The sequence below is a fragment of the Bufo gargarizans genome, chromosome 2, assembly GCF_014858855.1.
Source record: "Bufo gargarizans isolate SCDJY-AF-19 chromosome 2, ASM1485885v1, whole genome shotgun sequence".
NCBI classification, from domain to species: domain Eukaryota; kingdom Metazoa; phylum Chordata; class Amphibia; order Anura; family Bufonidae; genus Bufo; species Bufo gargarizans.
Genome location: NC_058081.1, coordinates 456,932,949 through 456,953,911, shown reverse-complemented (window position 1 = coordinate 456,953,911; position 20,963 = coordinate 456,932,949). Strand labels below are relative to the sequence as shown.

At 39.5% G+C, this 20,963-nt stretch overlaps 1 protein-coding gene across 19 annotated transcripts in view; it reads left to right on the top strand.

Annotated features, from left to right (window-relative positions):
* The window catches only part of LOC122928299 (protocadherin gamma-A4-like), a 299,736-nt gene extending 283,406 nt beyond the window's left edge, over positions 1-16,330 (top strand). For 15 of the 19 annotated variants that reach the window (XM_044281009.1, XM_044281007.1, XM_044281013.1 and 12 more), the window contains exons 2-4: positions 2,738-2,796; positions 5,641-5,732; positions 13,746-16,330. In XM_044281009.1, coding sequence (XP_044136944.1) covers positions 2,738-2,796; positions 5,641-5,732; positions 13,746-13,969 — 375 coding nt within the window. In that variant the 3' untranslated portion in view covers positions 13,970-16,330. The remainder of the gene's footprint in view (positions 1-2,737; positions 2,797-5,640; positions 5,733-13,745) is intronic. The other 4 variants (XM_044281023.1, XM_044281021.1, XM_044281020.1 and 1 more) reach the window with 1 other exon arrangement.
* Positions 16,331-20,963: the final 4,633 nt, after the last annotated feature.

Genomic DNA, 20,963 nt, shown 5'->3' with positions numbered 1-20,963 from the left:
TCCTCTTCACCATTGCTATGCCCAGTTATATTTCCCCACAGCAGTTATGCACAAATGTGCCCTCACAGTAGATATGCCAGTATGTGGCCCCTCAGAGTAGTTATCCCCACTTGTGGCCCCTTCACAGTAGATATACCAAGATGTACCCCTTTAGAGTAGTTATGCCCAGATATGCCCCCTCAGAGTAGTTATGCCCAGATGTGCCCCCTCAGAGTAGTTATGCCAAGATGTGCCCCCTCAGAGTAGTGATGCACACATGTGCCGTCTTCACAGAAAGTAAAAAAAACAAACAGTAAATACTCACCTACGGTAGTTCCTCTGATGATCACAGCTCGGCTGCCAGCGTTCCCCAGCAGCGGCAGGATGCTGCAATACATTGCACTTGCTGTGTAGGCGGCGCCGAGACTGATTCCTCCATTCCTCTTATACAGCCAGCAGTGCGATGTGTTACCGCACCGTGCTGCTGGGGAGCGCCGGCAGCTGAGAGGAACGGATGGCTCGCTGCTTCACCATCACAGTCAGCTGAGAGCATGGGACAGTCACATTGTCCGTTTCATTAGAGTTAGAATTCAATAAAACATTTTCACTTGGACATTAATGTAGATTATGTCTGAATATTATTTCAAGCTGCTGTTATAAACAGGATTTGATATTCCCTGATGTTATTTACAAGGAAATGAGACTCTCTATATAGAGATGAGAATATAAGTGATATATTAGTATTAATGACTATAGAACTAGCCTTTCATACTGATAGTATTATATTATTATAAACCTACCAGGATTATGTTAGTATATTTTAATTTATTACTTAAAGGGCAATAGATTTCATACATTACTGTAAAGTGGAGGCCGGAAATGTGTCCCATTGTATGTGGTTAATAATCTACAGATGTAGCTACAAAGTTCTGTGTAAAGCATTCTAATTACAGAGAAACAACCCAAAACTCAAAGATCGGAAGTTCCCTTTATAGGCGCTCGTAAATGTTTCTGTTCGACTATGATATTTATTAGGACGACTGTTCATAATCATATGATTTTACTTTATATAATATTATTGTGAGTACTATGTGATGGTGGGCATTATATATCTTAAGATCAACATACTATCAAGTAGAAGATGGGGTTTGTTCCTATGCAAATCATTCAGATGTAGCAGAGCTGCTTACTTTCCAGTGTAATAAGACACATTGAGTTCAGTAACTTTGCCTACAGTCCCTTGTAAAACCATTCATGTGATTCCTAATTACCATGTGTCATTCCTTGGTGGCCATGGACATTTCTATAATTGTTAGCCATATGACCAGTAACGTTACCAGTCATACAAGAGCAGTAAAACTATGTAATATTGGTGGTAATACATTTGGAACTTCCGGCTGGGGCCCTTGTTCCCCATTATTGCTCTTATAAAAACAGGGCAGCTTGTTTGTCGGACCTTGTTTGATCAGATTTGTATTTGAGCATACAACTGCTCACTGGTGAAGCACATCTCCCTCTATAAACATAGGATATACATAATATAAAGTGTGAGGGATGAAATATCATACTAGTGATCATTCAGCTCCCATATATCATCTATCAGCTCGTGTGAATGCTCTTTAAACAAGCATCAATCCACATGTTATATTATTATTCACCCTCATCTCAAGACATCTAAATGGTTCCTTGCTTTTCTTTATATACTTCACATGCCACATTTGCATTGGAAGTCATTCTGAATGTTGTAGATATCTGGCAGGGTTTTCATCTACAGCAACCAATGGTTTGTAAGTGCTGGGACATTGCATCAATCAGGTGCAAATTCACATGTGCATGGTCACCCTTAAGATGCCTCCTACTTCAAACTGTAGCTCTCTGGCTGTTGCAAATGAAGAGGAGCCACAGGTTGCAGATCGATGCTCTAAAGCAGGGATTCCCAACCTGCTGCCCTCCAGTTGTTGCAAAACTACAACTCCCAGCATGCCTGGACAGCCTACAGCTATCAGCCCACAGCAGGGCATGGTGGGAGTTCTAGTTTTACACCAGCTAGAGGGCCGCAGGTTGAGCATCCCTATTCTAAACTAACTTATATGTACAACTAGCAAGGAAAATGACTGATGTAAAGTCTGGATGGATCCAGCCAGTGAGGCAGACAACTCTGCAAAATACACCAATTTGTGAACTATACAATTAAGTACTGTACAAATTAAGTTAAATGTATTTGGTGAAATGTCTATAACAAATTAGACTTTTCTACCATGTTACAATGATAAGGGGTTGTTCAGAAATTATAAATTGCTGCTTTGAAATTAATCTACTTTCAGTGCAATAGCTGCCTCAATGTCCCGTCCCACTGGGAATTGGTCCCAACACAGAAAGGGAGAAGCCCCCTTTTCTGTGTATTGTCACATGACTGGTGACAATCGTGAGGGGGGCTAGCAGTGTGGTTCATTGCAATAACTAAGTCAAGGAGAAAAGCTTTATTTCTGTATCCAAACCAACCCAGAATTGCAGCAGGACGTTAGTGGGACACCCGGCAGCTATCTTACTGAAAGCAAATTAATAAGTGGAATCAATTACAAACCCATTCAAACTACTTTTTATTTGGTTGGACGACTCCTTTAATGATTTATTCACATCATACTCTGAAATGAAGTTATACATTAAAAGAATAATACAAAAAAAAGATGTATTCTTGTTTTCAGATGATCTAATATATTCGAATAAGGGTTAAATACACTTATCTGTTTTTATTCAGCAGGGGCAACCTAACACGGACTGGCGCTTCACCCAGGCACAGAGACCCGGACCCAGTGGGTAAGTGATCGCCATGTTTCTATATCAAATATTGTATAAAACTTCCAAATGAGGAAGATAATTCATGCTATGTATTGCTCTATATAACAATACAGTGTCTCTACAGAGTTAGGCCTCTGGATTTTTGGCTGGTCCTAAACTTTATATTTTATTGATTTTTATGTTCTGGGTTTTCATATGCTTAATATCTCAGAAACAACCATCAGATATGCAATGCATGTCCAAAATATGAAAAGCCTTTCAAACTAAGGGTTGTTTGGCCACTGGAGGCACAGTCATCTAGGATGTACATGAAATCAACACTATGACTTGTATTGGCTATGTATAATGGCTATGTAAACACTATATTTACCCGCCAGACTAGTACCAGGTTGAACCATTCTTTTTTGATATTAGGGTATATTGTGTGCCCCGATTCCCCAATATCAATATGAAAGGTTATGTACAGCCTGGTACTAGTCTGCTGCCTGTTTGCCAGTGTGCCACACAAGAGTAGCAGACTTGTACCAGCCACTGGTCATATAAATATTGGCGCACTCAGGGGCAGCAGACTAGTAGCAGGCTAAACCATTCATATTGATATTGGGGCAAATTGTCCACCCAGCTACCCAAATATCAATATGAACAGTTGTATATCCTGGTACTAGTCTGCTGCCCATGTGCTGCACACAGGAGCAACAGACTAGTACCAGGAACTATTAATATTGATGTTGGGGTACAAAGGGCAGCAGAGTAGTACCAGTCTGAACCATTTATAATGATATTAGGGTACATTGTGCGCCCGTGCAACCCAATATCAATGAGAATAGTTATTTAGATCCCGGTACTAGTCTGCTGCCCATGTGCGGCACACAAGAGCAGCTGGCTGGTACCAGGCACTGTGTCTATTGATATTGGGTCACAGGGACAGGTTGCAGCATAGTGCTATCTGCATTCATATTGATATTTATTGGGGCACAACACAGGGGCAGGTGGCAGAATACTACTACCAGCATTCATAGTGACAATGTTAATGTTGGTGTGTCCCAATAAATGTCAATATCAATCACTACTGTCTGGGGCCTGGGCTTATGTGCTGCCTGCAGAACTCTCCCTACCTCTGCTCCCGATCCTGACTTCTGTAAAGGGAAAGGCCTGGACGTTAAGCACGGTGACATCATGAGCCGTGCGTCCAGACCCTAGTGATGTTTAAAGGGGCCCTTTGGAATACCTGCGGTGTTTCCCTAGGTTCCACAACTGTATCCGCATCTTTAGGATGCAAATATAGTTGAAAGATGGGGTGCTGTGGTACCTGCCTGACAGGAAGATCCCCCCATGCGATTGCATGGTTTGTGTGGTGGTAAAGACTGCCACTGGTTATGTGTAGTCAAAAGGCAACCGGCATTAAACCAGATAATTATGTATATACTGCTCAGTGTGTCTAGTAGCAGCCTGTCTGTCTGCTTCTGCTCCTCTATGGGTTAAAAGTGTTGTCTCACTTCAGCATATGACATTTATCATGTTGAGAAAGTTAATACAAGGCACTTACTAATATATTGAATTATCCATATTGCTTCCTTTGCTGGTTGGATTCATTTTTCTATCACATTACACACGGCTCATTTTCATGGTTTAAAACCACCCTGAAATACATCAGCGGTGGTCGTGCTTGTACACTATAGTAAAAAGCATTGGCCTATGTGCACTCCCAGGGTCCCGGCCAACAGAGAAATTGATGCTTTTTCCTATAGTGTGCAAGCACGACCACCGCTGATGGATTACAGGGTGGTCATAACCATAGAAACGGGCAGTGTATAATGTGATGGAAAAATGAATCAAGCCAGCAAAGGAAGCAATATGGATAACAACAATACATTAGTAAGTGGCTTGTATTAACTTTGTCAGCATGATAAATGCCTTACTGAAGTGAGACAACCCCTTTAATGTAAAAACCCATTCAAAAAATGTAATCTGCAATTGCAAAGGATAAACAGATTATAAATCATGTCCTACCTGATGCCTCAGGATCACAAATACATACAGAGATACAGGGATACATTTATTAAGACCGATGTTTGATCCAGCGCCAGCTCCAAATGAACTGAAATACACCTAATTTATGCATATTTCAGTAAAGTAAATGACCCCTACAGTCTCTAGTGGAACCCTAGACATATACTGGCTATATCCAGTACCATTTCACTTAACTGAGATTATAATTTCACTAAACTAGCTTTACACTTCAGAATGTTCTGAATGGCAGCAGTTTATCCCTGAAACGTAAGAATTGGACGTTGAAGTCCAACAGTTCTATCCTTCTTTCTCCTGACATCATCTGTTAAGGAGAAATCGTGACAACCACATAGTCATTAGATGGTTTGCTGGTCATGCTGAAATTGGGAGTTACGGAAACATCATAGCAGTACAATAACGGTGACTCCCATTTACTTCTAGTGTAGTTACAAAAACACCCGAGCACAGAGAACTGCTGTTTCTGTCATCCTGGCCTCTTCAAAATTCAGTTACAGCCAGCAGCTGCCACTGAGGTGGGACAGGGTTACAGGATGTCTGTTTTTGATAGGGTACGGGTCCCAGAGATGAAAACCTTTTCTATTCAACATTTATAACATATCCTGTGGACATGCCCTAAATGTCTAAAATGAGAGTAGCTCTTTCAATGATTTGGTTAACATTAACATAGTAAAAAAAATGTCCTCTACAGCATGACATTTACATGTATGAACATTCCTCATAAACCATCTGTTAGTATCACCTCTCAGTGTTCCCTGGCAGCACGGGTAGACACCTGTTACTCCCTCACAATTGGCCTATTTCTTATAGGAAAATATATTTTCATCTCTCTAGAACACAACAACCCACAGAAGAAGCTGGAGTGTGGCCAAACAACCAGTTTGAAACAGAAAGACTACAAGCAATGATCCTGGCATCAGCAAATGGTCAGTTTCCATAACACTTAATGTAAAACTTCTAGGTCAAGTCAAAACTTGATATTGTGAATTTATGAAGAGAGGACAATCCTCCATGCCATGAAGCAGCAGAGATGTCAATGCCTTTCTTCCATGACATCATTATGAATTAAACCATTCTTTACAAGTAAGAGGTATCCATGAGACTATTGTAGTTTGCCTATAACATAATTGATAATACGGCAAAGCTGAGTTTGTTTCCTGGCATATTGTTTTTGTTATCTATGGCTTTCAGGTTATCCCCAAAAATTTTAGCTGGTAACCTCATGCAATTACATTTGCTTTACATTTATCAACATTAAAATTCATCTGCCACATTCTTGCCCATTCTACCAGCTTATCTAGTTCTTTCCGTAAAGACTGACAATTCATCAGATTTTTTTAAGAACCCTAGAAAGTTTTGTATCATCAGCAAAAACGGACTCTCTACTTTCAATCTCATCCAAAAGATCATTAAAAAAGATATTAAAGAGAACTACAAATCATCGTGGTACCTAACTGTTGATTTTAGACCATTTTCAGTATGTACCATTTACAACGACTCAGTTTTCTGTCCCGTAGCCAATCCTTTACCTATGTGCATATATTGCATCCTACTGCCTGAATTTAAAGCTTCAGCACAAGGCTTTTGTGTGACACTATCAAATGCTTTTGCAAAATCTAAATACATCTCATCTGATGCATGACCAGCATCCAGATTACCACTTACTTCCACACACAAACCCAGCATGCTGGTTAGGCATGACCTGTTTTGCATACATCTATGCTGGTTATTAGTTAATAATTTATTGACCTCTATATTCTTCTGCAAATCATCTCTTAAAATACCTTCAAATATTTTACATACGACAGATGTCAAACTTTCTACAACATTTTCCATCCACCAGTCCTGTGGCACTGACCCTGAAACAAGAAAGTCTAAGAACATGAGATACAACCGTTTATGAATTACTGAGATCCATTCCCCCAGTACCAAAGGGTGTATGCCATCTGGGCCAGGGGCTTTATCAATATTTAATATGCTCAGACACAGAGGTACTTCTTCTTGTGTTAAGATAATGATATTTGGCAGAAAACCTTGATTACTGCTCCATGAATGATATCTGGCACTGGCAGCTCACTGGTGAAGACAATGAAAAGTAAGAGTTTAATTCTCTGCCTTCTTTGTCCTCAGAAAATTACATTTCCATGGTTATCTTTTAGGTGGCCGATGCTATCAGATTTTTTTTTCCTTTTTGGCATTTATATACAGTATAAATATATATACAGTACAGACCAAAAGTTTGGGCACACCTTCTCATTCAAAGAGTTTTCTTTATTTTCATGACTATGAAAATTGTAGATTCACACTGAAGGCATCAAAACTATGAATCAACACATGTGGAATGATATACATAACAAAAAAGTGTGAAACAACTGAAAATATGTCATATTCTAGGTTCTTCAAAGTAGCCACCTTTTGCTTTGATTACTGCTTTGCACACTCTTGGCATTCTCTTGATGAGCTTCAAGAGGTAGTCACCTGAAATGGTTTCACTTCACAGGTGTGCCCTGTCAGGCTTAATAAGTGGGATTTCTTGCCTTATAAATGGGGTTGGGACCATCAGTTGCGTTGTGGAAAAGTCAGGTGGATGCACAGCTGATAGTCCTACTGAATAGACTGTTAGAATTTGTATTATGGCAAGAAAAAAACAGCTAAGTAAAGAAAAACGAGTGGCCATCATTACTTTAAGAAATGAAGGTCAGTCAGTCCGAAAAATTGAAAAAACTTTGAAAGTGTCCCCAAGTGCAGTCACAAAAACCATCAAGCGCTACAAAGAAACTGGCTCACATGCGTACCGCCCCAGGAAAGGAAGACCAAGAGTCACCTCTGCTGCGGAGGATAAGTACATCCGAGTCACCAGCCTCAGAAATCACAGGTTAACAGCAGCTCAGATTAGAGACCAGGTCAATGCCACACAGAGTTCTAGCAGCAGACACATCTCTAGAACAACTGTTATGAGGAGACTGTGTGAATCAGGCCTTCATGGTAGAATATCTGCTAGGAAACCACTGCTAAGGACAGGCAACAAGCAGAAGAGACTTGTTTGGGCTAAAGAACACAAGGAATGGACATTAGACCAGTGGAAATCTGTGCTTTGGTCTGATGAGTCCAAATTTGAGATCTTTGGTTCCAACCACCGTGTCTTTGTGCGACTCAGAAAAGGTGAACGGATGGACTCTACATGCCTGGTTCCCACCGTGAAGCATGGAGGAGGAGGTGTGATGGTGTGGGGGTGCTTTGCTGGGGACATTGTTGGGGATTTATTCAAAATTGAAGGCATACTGAACCAGCATGGCTACAACAGCATCTTGCAGCGGCATGCTATTCCATCCGGTTTGCGTTTAGTTGGACCATCATTTATTTTGCAACAGGACAATGACCCCAAACACACCTCCATGCTGTGTAATAGCTATTTGACCATGAAGGAGAGTGATAGGGTGCTGCGCCAGATGACCTGGCCTCCACAGTCACCGGACCTGAACCCAATCGAGATGGTTTGGGGTGAGCTGTACCGCAGAATGAAGGCAAAGGGACCAACAAGTGCTAAGCATCTCTGGGAACGCCTTCAAGACTGTTGGAAGACCATTTCAGGTGACTACCTCTTGAAGCTCATCAAGAGAATGCCAAGAGTGTGCAAAGCAGTAATCAAAGCAAAAGGTGGCTACTTTGAAGAACCTAGAATATGACATATTTTCATTTTTTTCACACTTTTTTTTATGTATATAATTCCACATGTGTTAATTCATAGTTTTGATGCCTTCAGTGTGAATCTACAATTTTCATAGTCATAAAAATAAAGAAAACTCGTTGAATGAGAAGGTGTTTCGAAACTTTTGGTCTGTACTGTATATATATACATAGTCATTAGCAGTTTGTTTTCCTGAGGATAACTCTGCTAACTTGATTTCATTTTTGTATTTCCTGTTGACAGGGCCGTCTTTAATATTGATTGGACCCTGGGCAAAAATTTACTTGGGCCCCCTGGATCCCGCCTTCTTACACCTTAGCATGCAATCACGCCCTCCACCACAACACACACACAAAAAATCCACACATCTGGTAGAGTCCAGTGAATGACTGTAAATACTTCCAGTTCTGAAGATTCCAGCGGCTCAGGATCAGTGCTCTGGGCTGGAAGTGGGCACCGCTCTGCAGGAAGGAGACCAGGGCTCGGCTCACCCTAGTGTTACAGTGCACCCCAGCACCCCACAGTATGCAGTATAGCACCCTATAGTATACAGCACCACACAGTATGCAGTTTAGCACCCCCACTATACAGTACCCCACAGTATATAGTAGAGCAGTATAGCACCCCACAGTATACAGAACCTCACGGTATACAACACCTCACTGTATACAGCACCCCAAACTATACACGATACAGCCCCCCCCCACACTATACAGTACAGCAGTATAGCACGCCACACTATACCGCACCCACAGTATACAGCCCCCCACACTATACAGTACAGCAGTATAGCACTCCCCCCCCCACTATACAGGCCCCCCCACACTATACAGGCCCCCCACAGTATACAGCCCACCACACAGTATACAGGCCACCCCCCCCCCACAGTATACAGCCCACCACACAATATACAGCCCATTACACAATATATAGCCCACCACACAATATACAGCCCACCACACAATATACAGCCCACCACACAGTATACAGCACCCCACTATACAGTAGTTTACAGAATATTAACATAACAGCCCCTGTCACCTTTTTCTGATGTAATCTTTACACAAAAAAGCTCCACAGTTAACTTTTGCAACACTCAGTAGGACCTGTGATGACCTCATAGCCATGTGACCAGTAATTGCTAGGTTACTGGACATGGTAATGATGTCATTAAGGTCCTAGAGCAAAACTCATTAAGGTCCTAGAATTAAGATCATTAACACAGTACGATCATGATGCCTGTGTAGCCTGACAGCCTGACACCCGGGGCAGTAGCTAGCAGGGCTCAAGAGGCAGCTGCCTTTGGCCCCCCAGGAGCAACTGGGCCCAGGGCAGATGCCCCTTTTGCCCCTTGGTAAAGACGGCCCTGCCTGTTGAGATCTTTGTAAGGTTAGAACGCTTTTTCTGAACCCTCCGCCTCTTGACTTTTAAATACCTTTTGTTGTTTTCCTATATTCAGTACATTCTTATTAAATCATATTGTTTTCCTTTATTTTGAAGACATTTGTGTTAATATATGATCCATGTACTGTATCTCTAAGAACTCCCTTTAGTCGAAGTTCTTCCCTTAGTTGACTGATTTTTGCTTATTCCAGGATTTTGTAGCTCCCCATCTTTCTGTTTGTGAAAAGGCAGATAATTGTGTCATGGTATAAACATCCATGCCTGTCTAGCCATGAGCACATCGGATCACACCCATTGCTATACTATGCACTGTGCTCCGATGGGCTATAGCATCATATATCAATATGTGCAGAGAATTATGCAAAAGTAGCTATTAAACTGAATTAATTACATTGTAAAGTTTCAGTCCACTGGCCTATGTTGTCACTGAAGTGATCAGAAAATCATAATCTATATTGATCTAATTTAGTTAGAAGCCTGGTATAAACTGCACAGGTATTGTGGCTGTCATTTGTAGAATGAGAGTTTAGCATTTTTCTCATTGACTTTTAGGTGAATCAGTCACCCTAAGATATATTACAGATGATGACATAGTATGCTGTTTTGCCCATTTGATTTAGTCTTCTGGCAGTACTATATAAGTGATCTTCCAGGCAAATGTTCTCAGCCTCATAATGGCTCCTCACAATAATAGACTGATATTGATTGGAAACATGAGTGCTACAAATGGTGGACCTTTGCCTTTAGCTGTGTCAGATCACTGGGAATTCTAAGCAGTTAACATCTATGATCTAATTCCTCTGAGATATTATAGCACATGAATTCAGTTGGCTAAAAGATGGAAATACTGTTTATCTTTTGTACTGTACAAGGTCTTCTAATGGGATAGTAAATTGTTCCCGTCAGTGTGTCTGTGTATTTGCCACTAAACTCCTCCTACTTAATTCCATGTGGTAGGTTGCAGTTTTTTTAAATCATTTAAATAATCTCCAGGTTACAGCTATAATGCCTAAAATATTACTGGAGTATATAAAATTTGATCATAGTTACTCCAATATCCAATCTGCAAACTTTTTATTGCAGTATATCAATCTAAAGTGGTTGTAAATGTGATGGACAAATATAATAGCCTGGAGTCTTTAAGTCCATTACAATATGGCAAGCTTTTATGAAAATGCTTAGTGTTATGGTATTAGGATCTTTTATCCAGTCACTGTATTGTTATTTTCAGCAAACTAGTTTATCCAAAGCAAGATTTGTGCATCCACTTTACCGTAGAACTCATGAATGGCTGGGTTTGTTCTGTTACCCGACTTACTTTTCTCCTCATTCAGTCACAATATAATGGTTTCCAGCAAATCCATTTAATCAAAGGTAGATTTGGTGATGAACAGCAGAATTGTACCAGTTCCTTTAGACTGACAACCACTGTTATTAATTTATCTTATTCATATAGATAGCACTGACATATTCCGTAGTACTTTAAAGACATTATCATTGCTTGCCGTCTCCAACATAGCTCACAATCTAAGTGCCCTATCAGTATTTCTTCAAAGTGTGGGTGAAATCAAGAGTACCAGGGGGAAACCCAAATAGGGAGAACATACAAACAACATTGCAGATGTTATCCTAGGTCAGATTTGAACCTAGGACCTCAACGTTGCATGGCACCAGTGCTAACCAGTGAGCCACCATGCTGCCCCACTTTTGGAAGAAATGGCAGGATTTATTCTGAAAACCTGACTAAATTTTCTTCACATTCAATCACTATATGTTGGTTTCCTGTGTAATGTATTTATTCAAAACTAGATTTGATGATGAACAGCAGAACTGTGGCAATTTTTGTATCAGGTAGACATATGTACTGCTTGGTCTTTTTCATCCTTTTGTTGGACTTTTTATTTACTCTGGGCTTTTCTTATTAGCAAATCATTTTTTCTATTGAGCTGATAATTGTAATAATTATCAACAACTCTATAGGCCTTCCTTTCAGTCCTGCTCCTCACTCACTAAAGATGATCTGTTTCCTTGTCAGATTTTACCTCAGACATCCAGCTGTTTCACCTCACCACAGTATCTTATTCCCCTGGCAATTGCCTCCTCTCTTCTGATTGGACAGTTTTCCCGTATAAGAGAGGAGTAGTGAGCACCACTTAACAAGATTCAGTTTCCATTAATTAAGTTAGGTTGGGCTGCACTTAACTGCCACCAATGAGCACACCACAAATACAGTGACCTACAAATATGTACACAGTGACAGCATGTACAAGGAAAGGGGACATGAGATGTGCACAATAACTTACCAAAATGGTTTCAATAAAATAAAAAGTAATATATTTAGGGATTTTTTTTAAGAATAGTGATCAAAAAGACAAAAAATACTTCCACTGATTTCCCACTGCTGCTGTTTTGATGCTGCTCCAGTCTTTGCTGCACCACATTTTCTGGTCCCAACTCAACACATTCAAAGACCATAGACAGCAGCGGTGAACAGGAAGAGAAAAGGGAGATGGCACATGCACACTGCGTGCACCGTCTCCTCATACAGCTGACCGGCATGGGTGCCTGTTGACGATCTGATATTGATGACCTATCCTGAGGAGAACCCCTTTAAAGTGTCTAGAAAAGGAAGAGTGAATAAATGGATTTTTAAAATACACCTTATTTATTAATGGCTTGCAACTTTTTTTGTAACACAAAATAATGGTGTAGAATTAAATACAGCCTTGAGCATGTGCCACATTTGGTGCATCTCCTGCATACTTTGTTAACACTGTCTGAATATTAGAAACGATAAGGAAATGTGGCCCATTATATCTTCATAATTTTTTTCAGCTGTGTAGATCACAGTTACTGGACATCCAACTACCGTCTATTTGCTGTGATAGATTTATATGAGGTCACAATGCCTATGAGGATTGATAATTTTTTCAGGTATATAGGAGTGCCATAAACATTTTTCTCAGACATTTTTAGTAATTTGATGATCCTGATCATATAGCTAAAGGGCCTTGGTGCTAGAGATCACTTGTGGTCCCAGCTCATAAACCCCACAAATGAAAGTGTTTGGCATGTCTATGACATTTCAGAAGTTTACAAACCCTGAGGCACACTTTAACGGTATTTAATAGCAGACCTGCTCAAACTTGAGCCCAAGTCACAGAGTATAATTAAAGAGGTTTTCCAAGATTCTGATATTAATGACATATATTCAAGAGAGTTGCAGTTGAATTTTAATATTAAACATGAAAAAGGGTAAATCAATCTTCTTAGGATTTTTCCCATTATCATGTTGCACTTTACAAAGCACTTCTACACTTAATTTTAGGAAAGTCTTGCCTCACAGATCTACACAAATCTAAACACTGTTGTCAGCCCTAAACAAACCGAACTTAACATTTTTTAGGCAACCTCTTCTCTACAGTGGTAAAGGCGAGAGGAAATATTGTAGCGCTCTGGATGCAGCTGCTTGGGAGTGCAGACAGCATGATCCTCCATGGATTTTAATGTCCATCCTGATATAATTCATATGCAAAGTCCAAATAGCTCCCTTGATACTAACAGCTGATCACCAGGGAAGGGCCATCCAGCAGTGAGACAAAAATCACCTATATTTTTTCATTGCTCACTGCTTTAAAAAAGATTCTGTAAAGCTATATCAGGGATATAACGTATACAACTAAATCAATACCTGAATGTCCCTCATGATAGAGTTAACTCCATGTATTGTTATAGTTTGGTTATTGCCTGCTGACCGTTCTATTCTACATTTCCATGAATGTGCTCTAAAATATAGTTAGCTATTTAATATGCTCGAGTTGATCAGTATTCTTTTGGTTTCCAACAGAAGCTGCTGAAGGAACTTCTGCTATCGGAGGAGGAACAAATACAATGGGTCTTAGTGCACGCTATGGACCACAGTTCACACTACAACATGTCCCAGACTACAGACAAAATATCTACATTCCAGGAACAACATCAACACTCACTAATGCTGCTGGGAAACGGGATGGCAAAGCAGGAGCACCGTCAGGAAACAAGAAGAAATCTGGTAAAAAGGAGAAGAAATGAAAATATAAATCCCATAAAAACATCCTCAGAAAAAATATCAGAGTGATGTTCAATGTCTTATCTACAAAGGAAGAGAGTGTTAGAGTGTTGGTTGTATCTGTTATCACCAGAGCTAGTAGCAGGGTGCTCTCTGCTATTAGAGCTTATGATGAGAATAATAGTATGGACACTGGATATCTGAGCCCTATCAAAATGCGCCAAAATTTTCTATTGGCCAGGTTATTCTATTTTGCAAAGTCATTTCTTAAGCAATGATATTCACTTTTTACATAGAAATAGAATTCAGCCTTGCTGGTAGAATTCTGCATCCTTATGGAAATTCTTCCGATGTATATATGTATTGCTAAATAGTTATTTATAATTTTTCAGCATCAGAGAAGTATGCTTTAATCTTTGTTAACCCACATGGCATTTTTTTGAAGATGAACAATAAAAAAAAATGATGATATTTAGTTTTAGAATTTAGGTTCAATTTTATTTTAGTAGAGAGATTTTCTTTCTCTGAGTTTTCCTGTAAAGAATGTTATGACACCTGAAATAATGGAAATATAAAAATAATAAAAACAAAACAATTTATTTGTGGCTTAGAAAAAATTAAGAACCTGATTAAAAATATAGCATGGCTACAAAAATAACGAATGCCAGTGTCTTGTCCATTTTGGTAAGATTAATTAAGCTTTTCAAATTTCTTGGAAATGTTCCAAGAACATGGTAGAATCCAGAAGACCTGCAATACTGTAAGTCACAATGTGGAAAGTGGACAGGATTATGATTATTCTCAGCTCTTAAAGAGCAATTTTTTTAATTGTTGCACCAAGGAATGCATGTTCAATAATTACTTTCAGTCAACAATTCTATAGGTTTGTCTTCCTTCTGCATGTACTGTACGTACCCAGCATGGATTGTATGCATTCTTTATATAGAATGATAAAAGAGTGAGCCCGTTTAATGCAGGCCAGTTGTTTTCAATTAGCCATTTTGACCAAAAATAATTGTAATAAAGATTGACATGAAGGGTTTTCTGACTTTCATCACTACCTGACCAGTAGTGGCCCCACACCCTACACCCTGCAGTAGCACAATGTCGGGACTCAAAGCCAGAACTCCACAGCTCCATCTATTATGCAGTGGACAGAGTTGTAACTGCAGCACTGTGGTAACCAGCTCCATCTCTTGTGCCGCGAGTAGAGCTATGTAGTTCCATTGCAAGTTCTGATGTCAGAGTTACTGCTTAACTGTTGATCAGTGGGGATGCTTGCTGTCGGGTCTTGTTTGGATAACCCATTAAAGTAAGTCACATTGAAGACATTTTACATAAAGCGTCAATATATAAATAAAAATAATGAAAAAGCAAAATGGGCACCACAAAAACAGAATGATGCTAAATTCTAATTGAAATTCGCTTCATGTCTTACAAATCTTTAATAGTTATAATGACACTGGCAAAAATGAAAATAAATACAGATAATTTTTCTTTTATTATTTCACATTTCCAGGTGATCATTTCTTTGTGATTTTTTTATTTATTGTTATACATGTGATAATATGGTAGCTGCTAAGATCCTGTGGCAGATGCTTTTTTCGTAATGATTTTTTGGGGATATCTTTCACATATATTACAATATCTTTTCACTGAGCAAAAAGGGCAACGATTATTGATTTTTGCAATAGATATGAGAAAATATGAATTTTTGTATTCACTATTGCTTGAATTTCTGTTCTGGGAATTTTGTAGGCAGATAAGAATTTCTGATGCCTTGAGCAGTGAAGCGTTGTATCTTGTGCTTGCTGCTTTACAATGATAACAGCACTAATTACAGTTATATGATATTAAAGCATTATACACTAACCTCTGCATACTATGCCAATGTCCTGTATGGTCAGGATGCAACCACTATTTCACCCTCTACCTGGGTATCACAATAACCTTTTTCAGAGCTTGTAACTCTATTCAATAGGGCAGTCACACAAGTTGTTTAGTAGTAGGTGATTTTTTTTATTTATTTTTTAGTTCTTTACTTTATAACAAAACCTTCATTGTAGTATAGGTGGTATTGTAATATAGTAATCACGTGATCCTTCCACACCTGTATATAACTTGTGGGCTGCAGTACTTTAATTCCTCCTGTATCTTTCTGTGTGGTTTGTGATATAAATGTACATTCAATTTAATTCATCTGTCTTTTCATTGTGTCTATTTCTGACCTGTACTTTATTATTAGAATATTCTTTCACCCTTCTTATACCAGTATAGACTAATGTCAATGTATTACACTCAAGTTTTATACAATAATATTTATATTGCTTTTTGTTTCTTTGAAGAAAGAGAAAAAAAAATCAAATAAAATGTTTTCTTCCAAACAATAGTTCTCTGTACATTTTTCCTGACTTTAGTTTTCATTGTAATTTATGATATAAATGTTAAAGACGTTATCTATTATGGGGAGCAATTGATATGGTTATTACAGAAAAATTAAAAATAAATTATCCCCTTCATGATAGAATACTGGATATTGGGTGACCTCTCCAAGGTAAATTGCCATAAAGACAAAAAGATTATTTTATTAAGAGTAATGATTTTGGCAAGTCTTTTGATTACTAGGGTCTGGTTTTCACAGAATACACCAAATGTGGCTGTATGGTTAAATTTGGTGAACAAGATTAAGAGATATGAGAGGGTTCTCTACAAACAGAGAAATATAGAGGAAAAATGGTTCACTAAAGGAAAAAAATACGCTCAGATACGTAGCTGTATTCTCGCGCTGCAGGTCCTCAATGTGATGTGGGTAGAAATCACAGAATCAAGCAAATCGTTTAAAAAGAAGACCGTGCTCCTGCTCACTCCTCTCAGACTCCCTTTTCTATAGCACAAGGCCAATTGTTCCTCTAGACATGGAAAAGGACTATCAAGCTCCACAGATAGGCGTCTCTCCTCTACCTGACCCTACTGTAGGTGATCAAGGAATCGCAACCGCAATGAAGCACTGAATTCCTCCATATATTATAAAATGATTTATTATACTCACAAACGGATTCTTGTTTAAAGCATATGGCCCAAATACTTTGTATGCAGTCCTATGATCTCATATGCTTTTAACAAGAATCCATTTGGGTGGGTTGTTTTTTTTTTTTGTATATTCTTTATTATTTTATTTAAATGAACCATACAAAAAGAAATGAAGAACATCATAATTCATATAGCAATATTTCTCAGAAAGTAGCAGTTACCAGGATATAAAAAAATGGATTACAATCAACTTCGTTAACTACAATCCTAAAACCCATTTAAACCCTTACCCTCCCAGACAGGGAACCCATACCCACCCCCATTGTCAAGCACTTGAGACACAAAGCCCAACTGGGACTAAGACCACCTGAGGCCTACACCTCCACAGTGAAGAACATCCCATTTGGAGCTACCCATTTTCCACATCTAGATTCCCGCTAGCGCATATTTTTCATATTTCTTGACCTTATTAATTAGGTTTTTCCATTCCAGGACATCTGGATGTCTATCAGACCCCAGTTTCTCGCAATAATCACCCTAGCGAGCATCAACCCTTTTACCCAGATAATTTTTATCTTTTTTCCTATCTTCAGGGGCGAGAAATCTCCTAATACAGCTGTCACGATTTCCGGGGAAAGGCTTAAAGTCGTTATCAGGCTAAGTTCATTGAAAATCCTGTCCCAGTATGTCTGAATAATAGGACAACTCCAGATCAAATGGAGAAAGTCTGCATGTTCGCTTTTACATTTCCAACATCTGGAGTCCTGATTTGTGTATATCTTAGAGAGCAGTAACGGCTTATAATATAATCTATGAACTATATTGAACTGTATAAGCCTAAAATTACTAGGTATTGATGCCATTTTTATATTCCTGTATATGGACCTCCAATCCAAGACATTTTCAGTGCCACTCTCCTGTGCCCATTTATTCTCATTCTTGTACTTAATTACCTTACCTAATCCCTTCATAATTCTTTTGTAGATTTGTGCGATGGACACCGTAGTTGTCCTAAAATTATAACAGAAATCAGTAAAATCCTCATCTTTAGTTATAAAATATTGCTTATTCTTAGTGCAGACAAAAGCGTGTTTTCATTGGTGATATCTAAAATTCATAAGTGGATCTAATTCTATATCAGGACACAAGTCCACTAAAGGTCTAATATTCCCAGAAATAACCAAATGAGATACTAGTGTGATATCAGAGTTTTCCCAAAACTTAAAATCCGTTTGTGACAAAAATTCCCCAAGATTATTATTGCGCCATAAGGGAGTAAACTGTAAAGTGTGTGAAATACCAAGAATCGATTACATTTTATTCCAGACCAAATGTATCATTCTACTTATCGGGCAGTAATTCCCTCGCAATCCCAAATATCCAGTCTCTAAGATACTAAAAATATCCCTTTGGGGGCCTGTAAATCCCCCTATAAGATATTGGATAGAACTATTCTCACCGCCATAAACCATTGGATCTGAGAGGCCATGTAATAACCTTGAAAAAGGGGACCGAAATACCCCCATCTTCTTCTGCAAGTCAGAGAGTGGGTAGGTAAAAAAATGGAGAAAAGTATTCATGATGTTGCATTATATGTATTGAAAATTATTGTTTGATTCTTAAAGGGTTTCTGTCACCTGAAAAATGGGTATTAAGCTGGCTGACATTAGCGATGTGCAAACTATATGTTCACTGCCTGAAGCCTTTATTGAGAAAAACAAACTTTTATAAAATTCTAATTAGCCCCTAGGAGCAGGGGGGGCATTGCCCCTGCTCCTAGAGGCTCCGTTCTCCCACCTCTGGCCATGCCCTGCTACACTAGATTGACAGGGGCAGGCATCGTTGGTCTCCTACCTCCGGCCCTGTATGCAGTGTAAATTTTGCACCGTTCAGTATTCGGCGCAGGCCCCCCCCCCCCCTGCTCCTATAGGCTAATTAGCATATGATAAAAGTTCATTTTCTCAATAATGGCGACAGGCAGTGAGATGGCACCAATACAGTTATGTTCAGCTGAAATTAGCACATCGCTAATGTCAGCCAGCTTAATACCCATTTTTCAGGTGACAGAAACCCTTTAATAAAATATATTAATTTAAAAAAAAAGAAGTTTTCTATTTGAATTGCTCATAAAGGGATGACAGTTCACATCTGTAAAATACACTTTATATGATCTATACCAGTGATGGCTAACCTTGGCACTCCAGCTGTGGTAAAACTATAATTCCCAAGATGCCCCCCTTGCTTGGCTGCTCTCAGAACTCTGTAGAAATAAATGGAGCATGCTGGGAGTCGTAGTTTCACCACAGCTGGAGTGCCAAGGTTAGCCATCACTGATCTATACCAATGGTGAATGATGGACTCAATCAACTTATAGAAAGGATCACATCACTCCACCAAGGTGTCCATCATTTCGACAAGGGCAAAAGCACTGCTTCTTTAGGCTTTACATCAAATATCAAAGAATCTGCAACATAGTATTTTGACTGTGCTTCTAATAGAGATATTAACAGAGCCTGGGGCAAATCAAAAGGTAACAGTCTGTTTGAGAGCCTATAGTAAAATATTTGGCTGAGCTGCTAGTATTTTCAGTTCCCTCTTCAGTTGGCTCTGTCTTGTTGGTCTTGTTTTCAGCCCAAATTCTTAGCTTTATATCAAGAACTAGCTCTTAGCTCTATCTGCTAAGATGCTGAGACAGAGTCATTAGTAGCAAGAGATATTATATTCAGTACTTGAGTGCTAGAGAGTGGATAAGGTATAGACAGATATAGAAAGAAGGAAAACTCCTCAAATGACAATTGCCAAGCCTGTTATAAGGATTACAGCTGAACCAATATTTGGGTAATTGCTTTGCCATGAACTGTACTGACTACCTGAAGATAATTGATCAAGTAAAAGTTCTGTTGTTTGCTACAATTGACTCCTCATCTTTTCCACCACCTTCATTTACACCTAACGGTGCAGGAGTCACGAACAATTAGGGGCCCTGCTGCCAAGACACCTTAAACCCATTCCACCAAGGGCACCTCAACTACCATCGGGCAGGAGTTCCTGGACAAATAGAGAGTGCCTCGAGGGATTTGGTGCTGGCCTTCCCATCACTGCACGCCAGCACAGGGAGCTACAGAACAGTAAGTAGAACTACTACCCCCATCGGCTCACCATACACTATATTGAAACATATCGCCTGTGCAGACACGGTCGCTGCAATTAGGCCTCTAGACTTCCATATCAGACCTCAGACCAGACCTCCAGATCCCTATATCAGACCTCAGATCAGACCTCCAGAACCCTATTAGACCTCCAGACCCCAACTAGACCCCATTAGACCCCCAGACCCCCAATCAGACCCTCCATTAGACCTACAGACCGCCAATCAGACCCCAGACCCCCAATCAGATCCCATTAGACCTCCATACCCCTAATCAGATCTCCAGACCTCCAATCAGACCTCCAGAAATAGTTACGTCTGCGATAATTATAGAGGAATATCACTTTTATCAATTGCAGGCAAGATCTTGGCACAAATGTTGCTAAATTGTCTGATTGATCATCTGGAACAGAGTCTGCTACCTGAGACACTGTGGTTTTCACAAAGAGCGGTGCACGGTGGACAAGATATTTGCAGCTCGACAGCTTCAGGAGAAATGCCAGAAGCAAAATCGTCAACTATACACCACCTTTATAGATCTTACCAAGGCTTTTGACACAGTTAGTAGCGCATTATGTCAAAGTTTAGATGTCCAGACAGATTCATCCTGATGGTGCGGCAATTCCATGATGGTATGGCAGCCCGGTTCTGAGCAATGGTGAATCTTCAGTGTCCTTCCCTGTCAAAAATGGCGTGAAACATGTTTTCAGCCATGCTGTTAGATGCCTTTCAGAACAGTTCACTGGGAATCAATCTGAGGTATAGAACCGATGGGAAACTGTTTAACCTACGAAGACTGTGCTGCGTGAGTTTCTTTTTAATGACCATTGTGCCCTTAA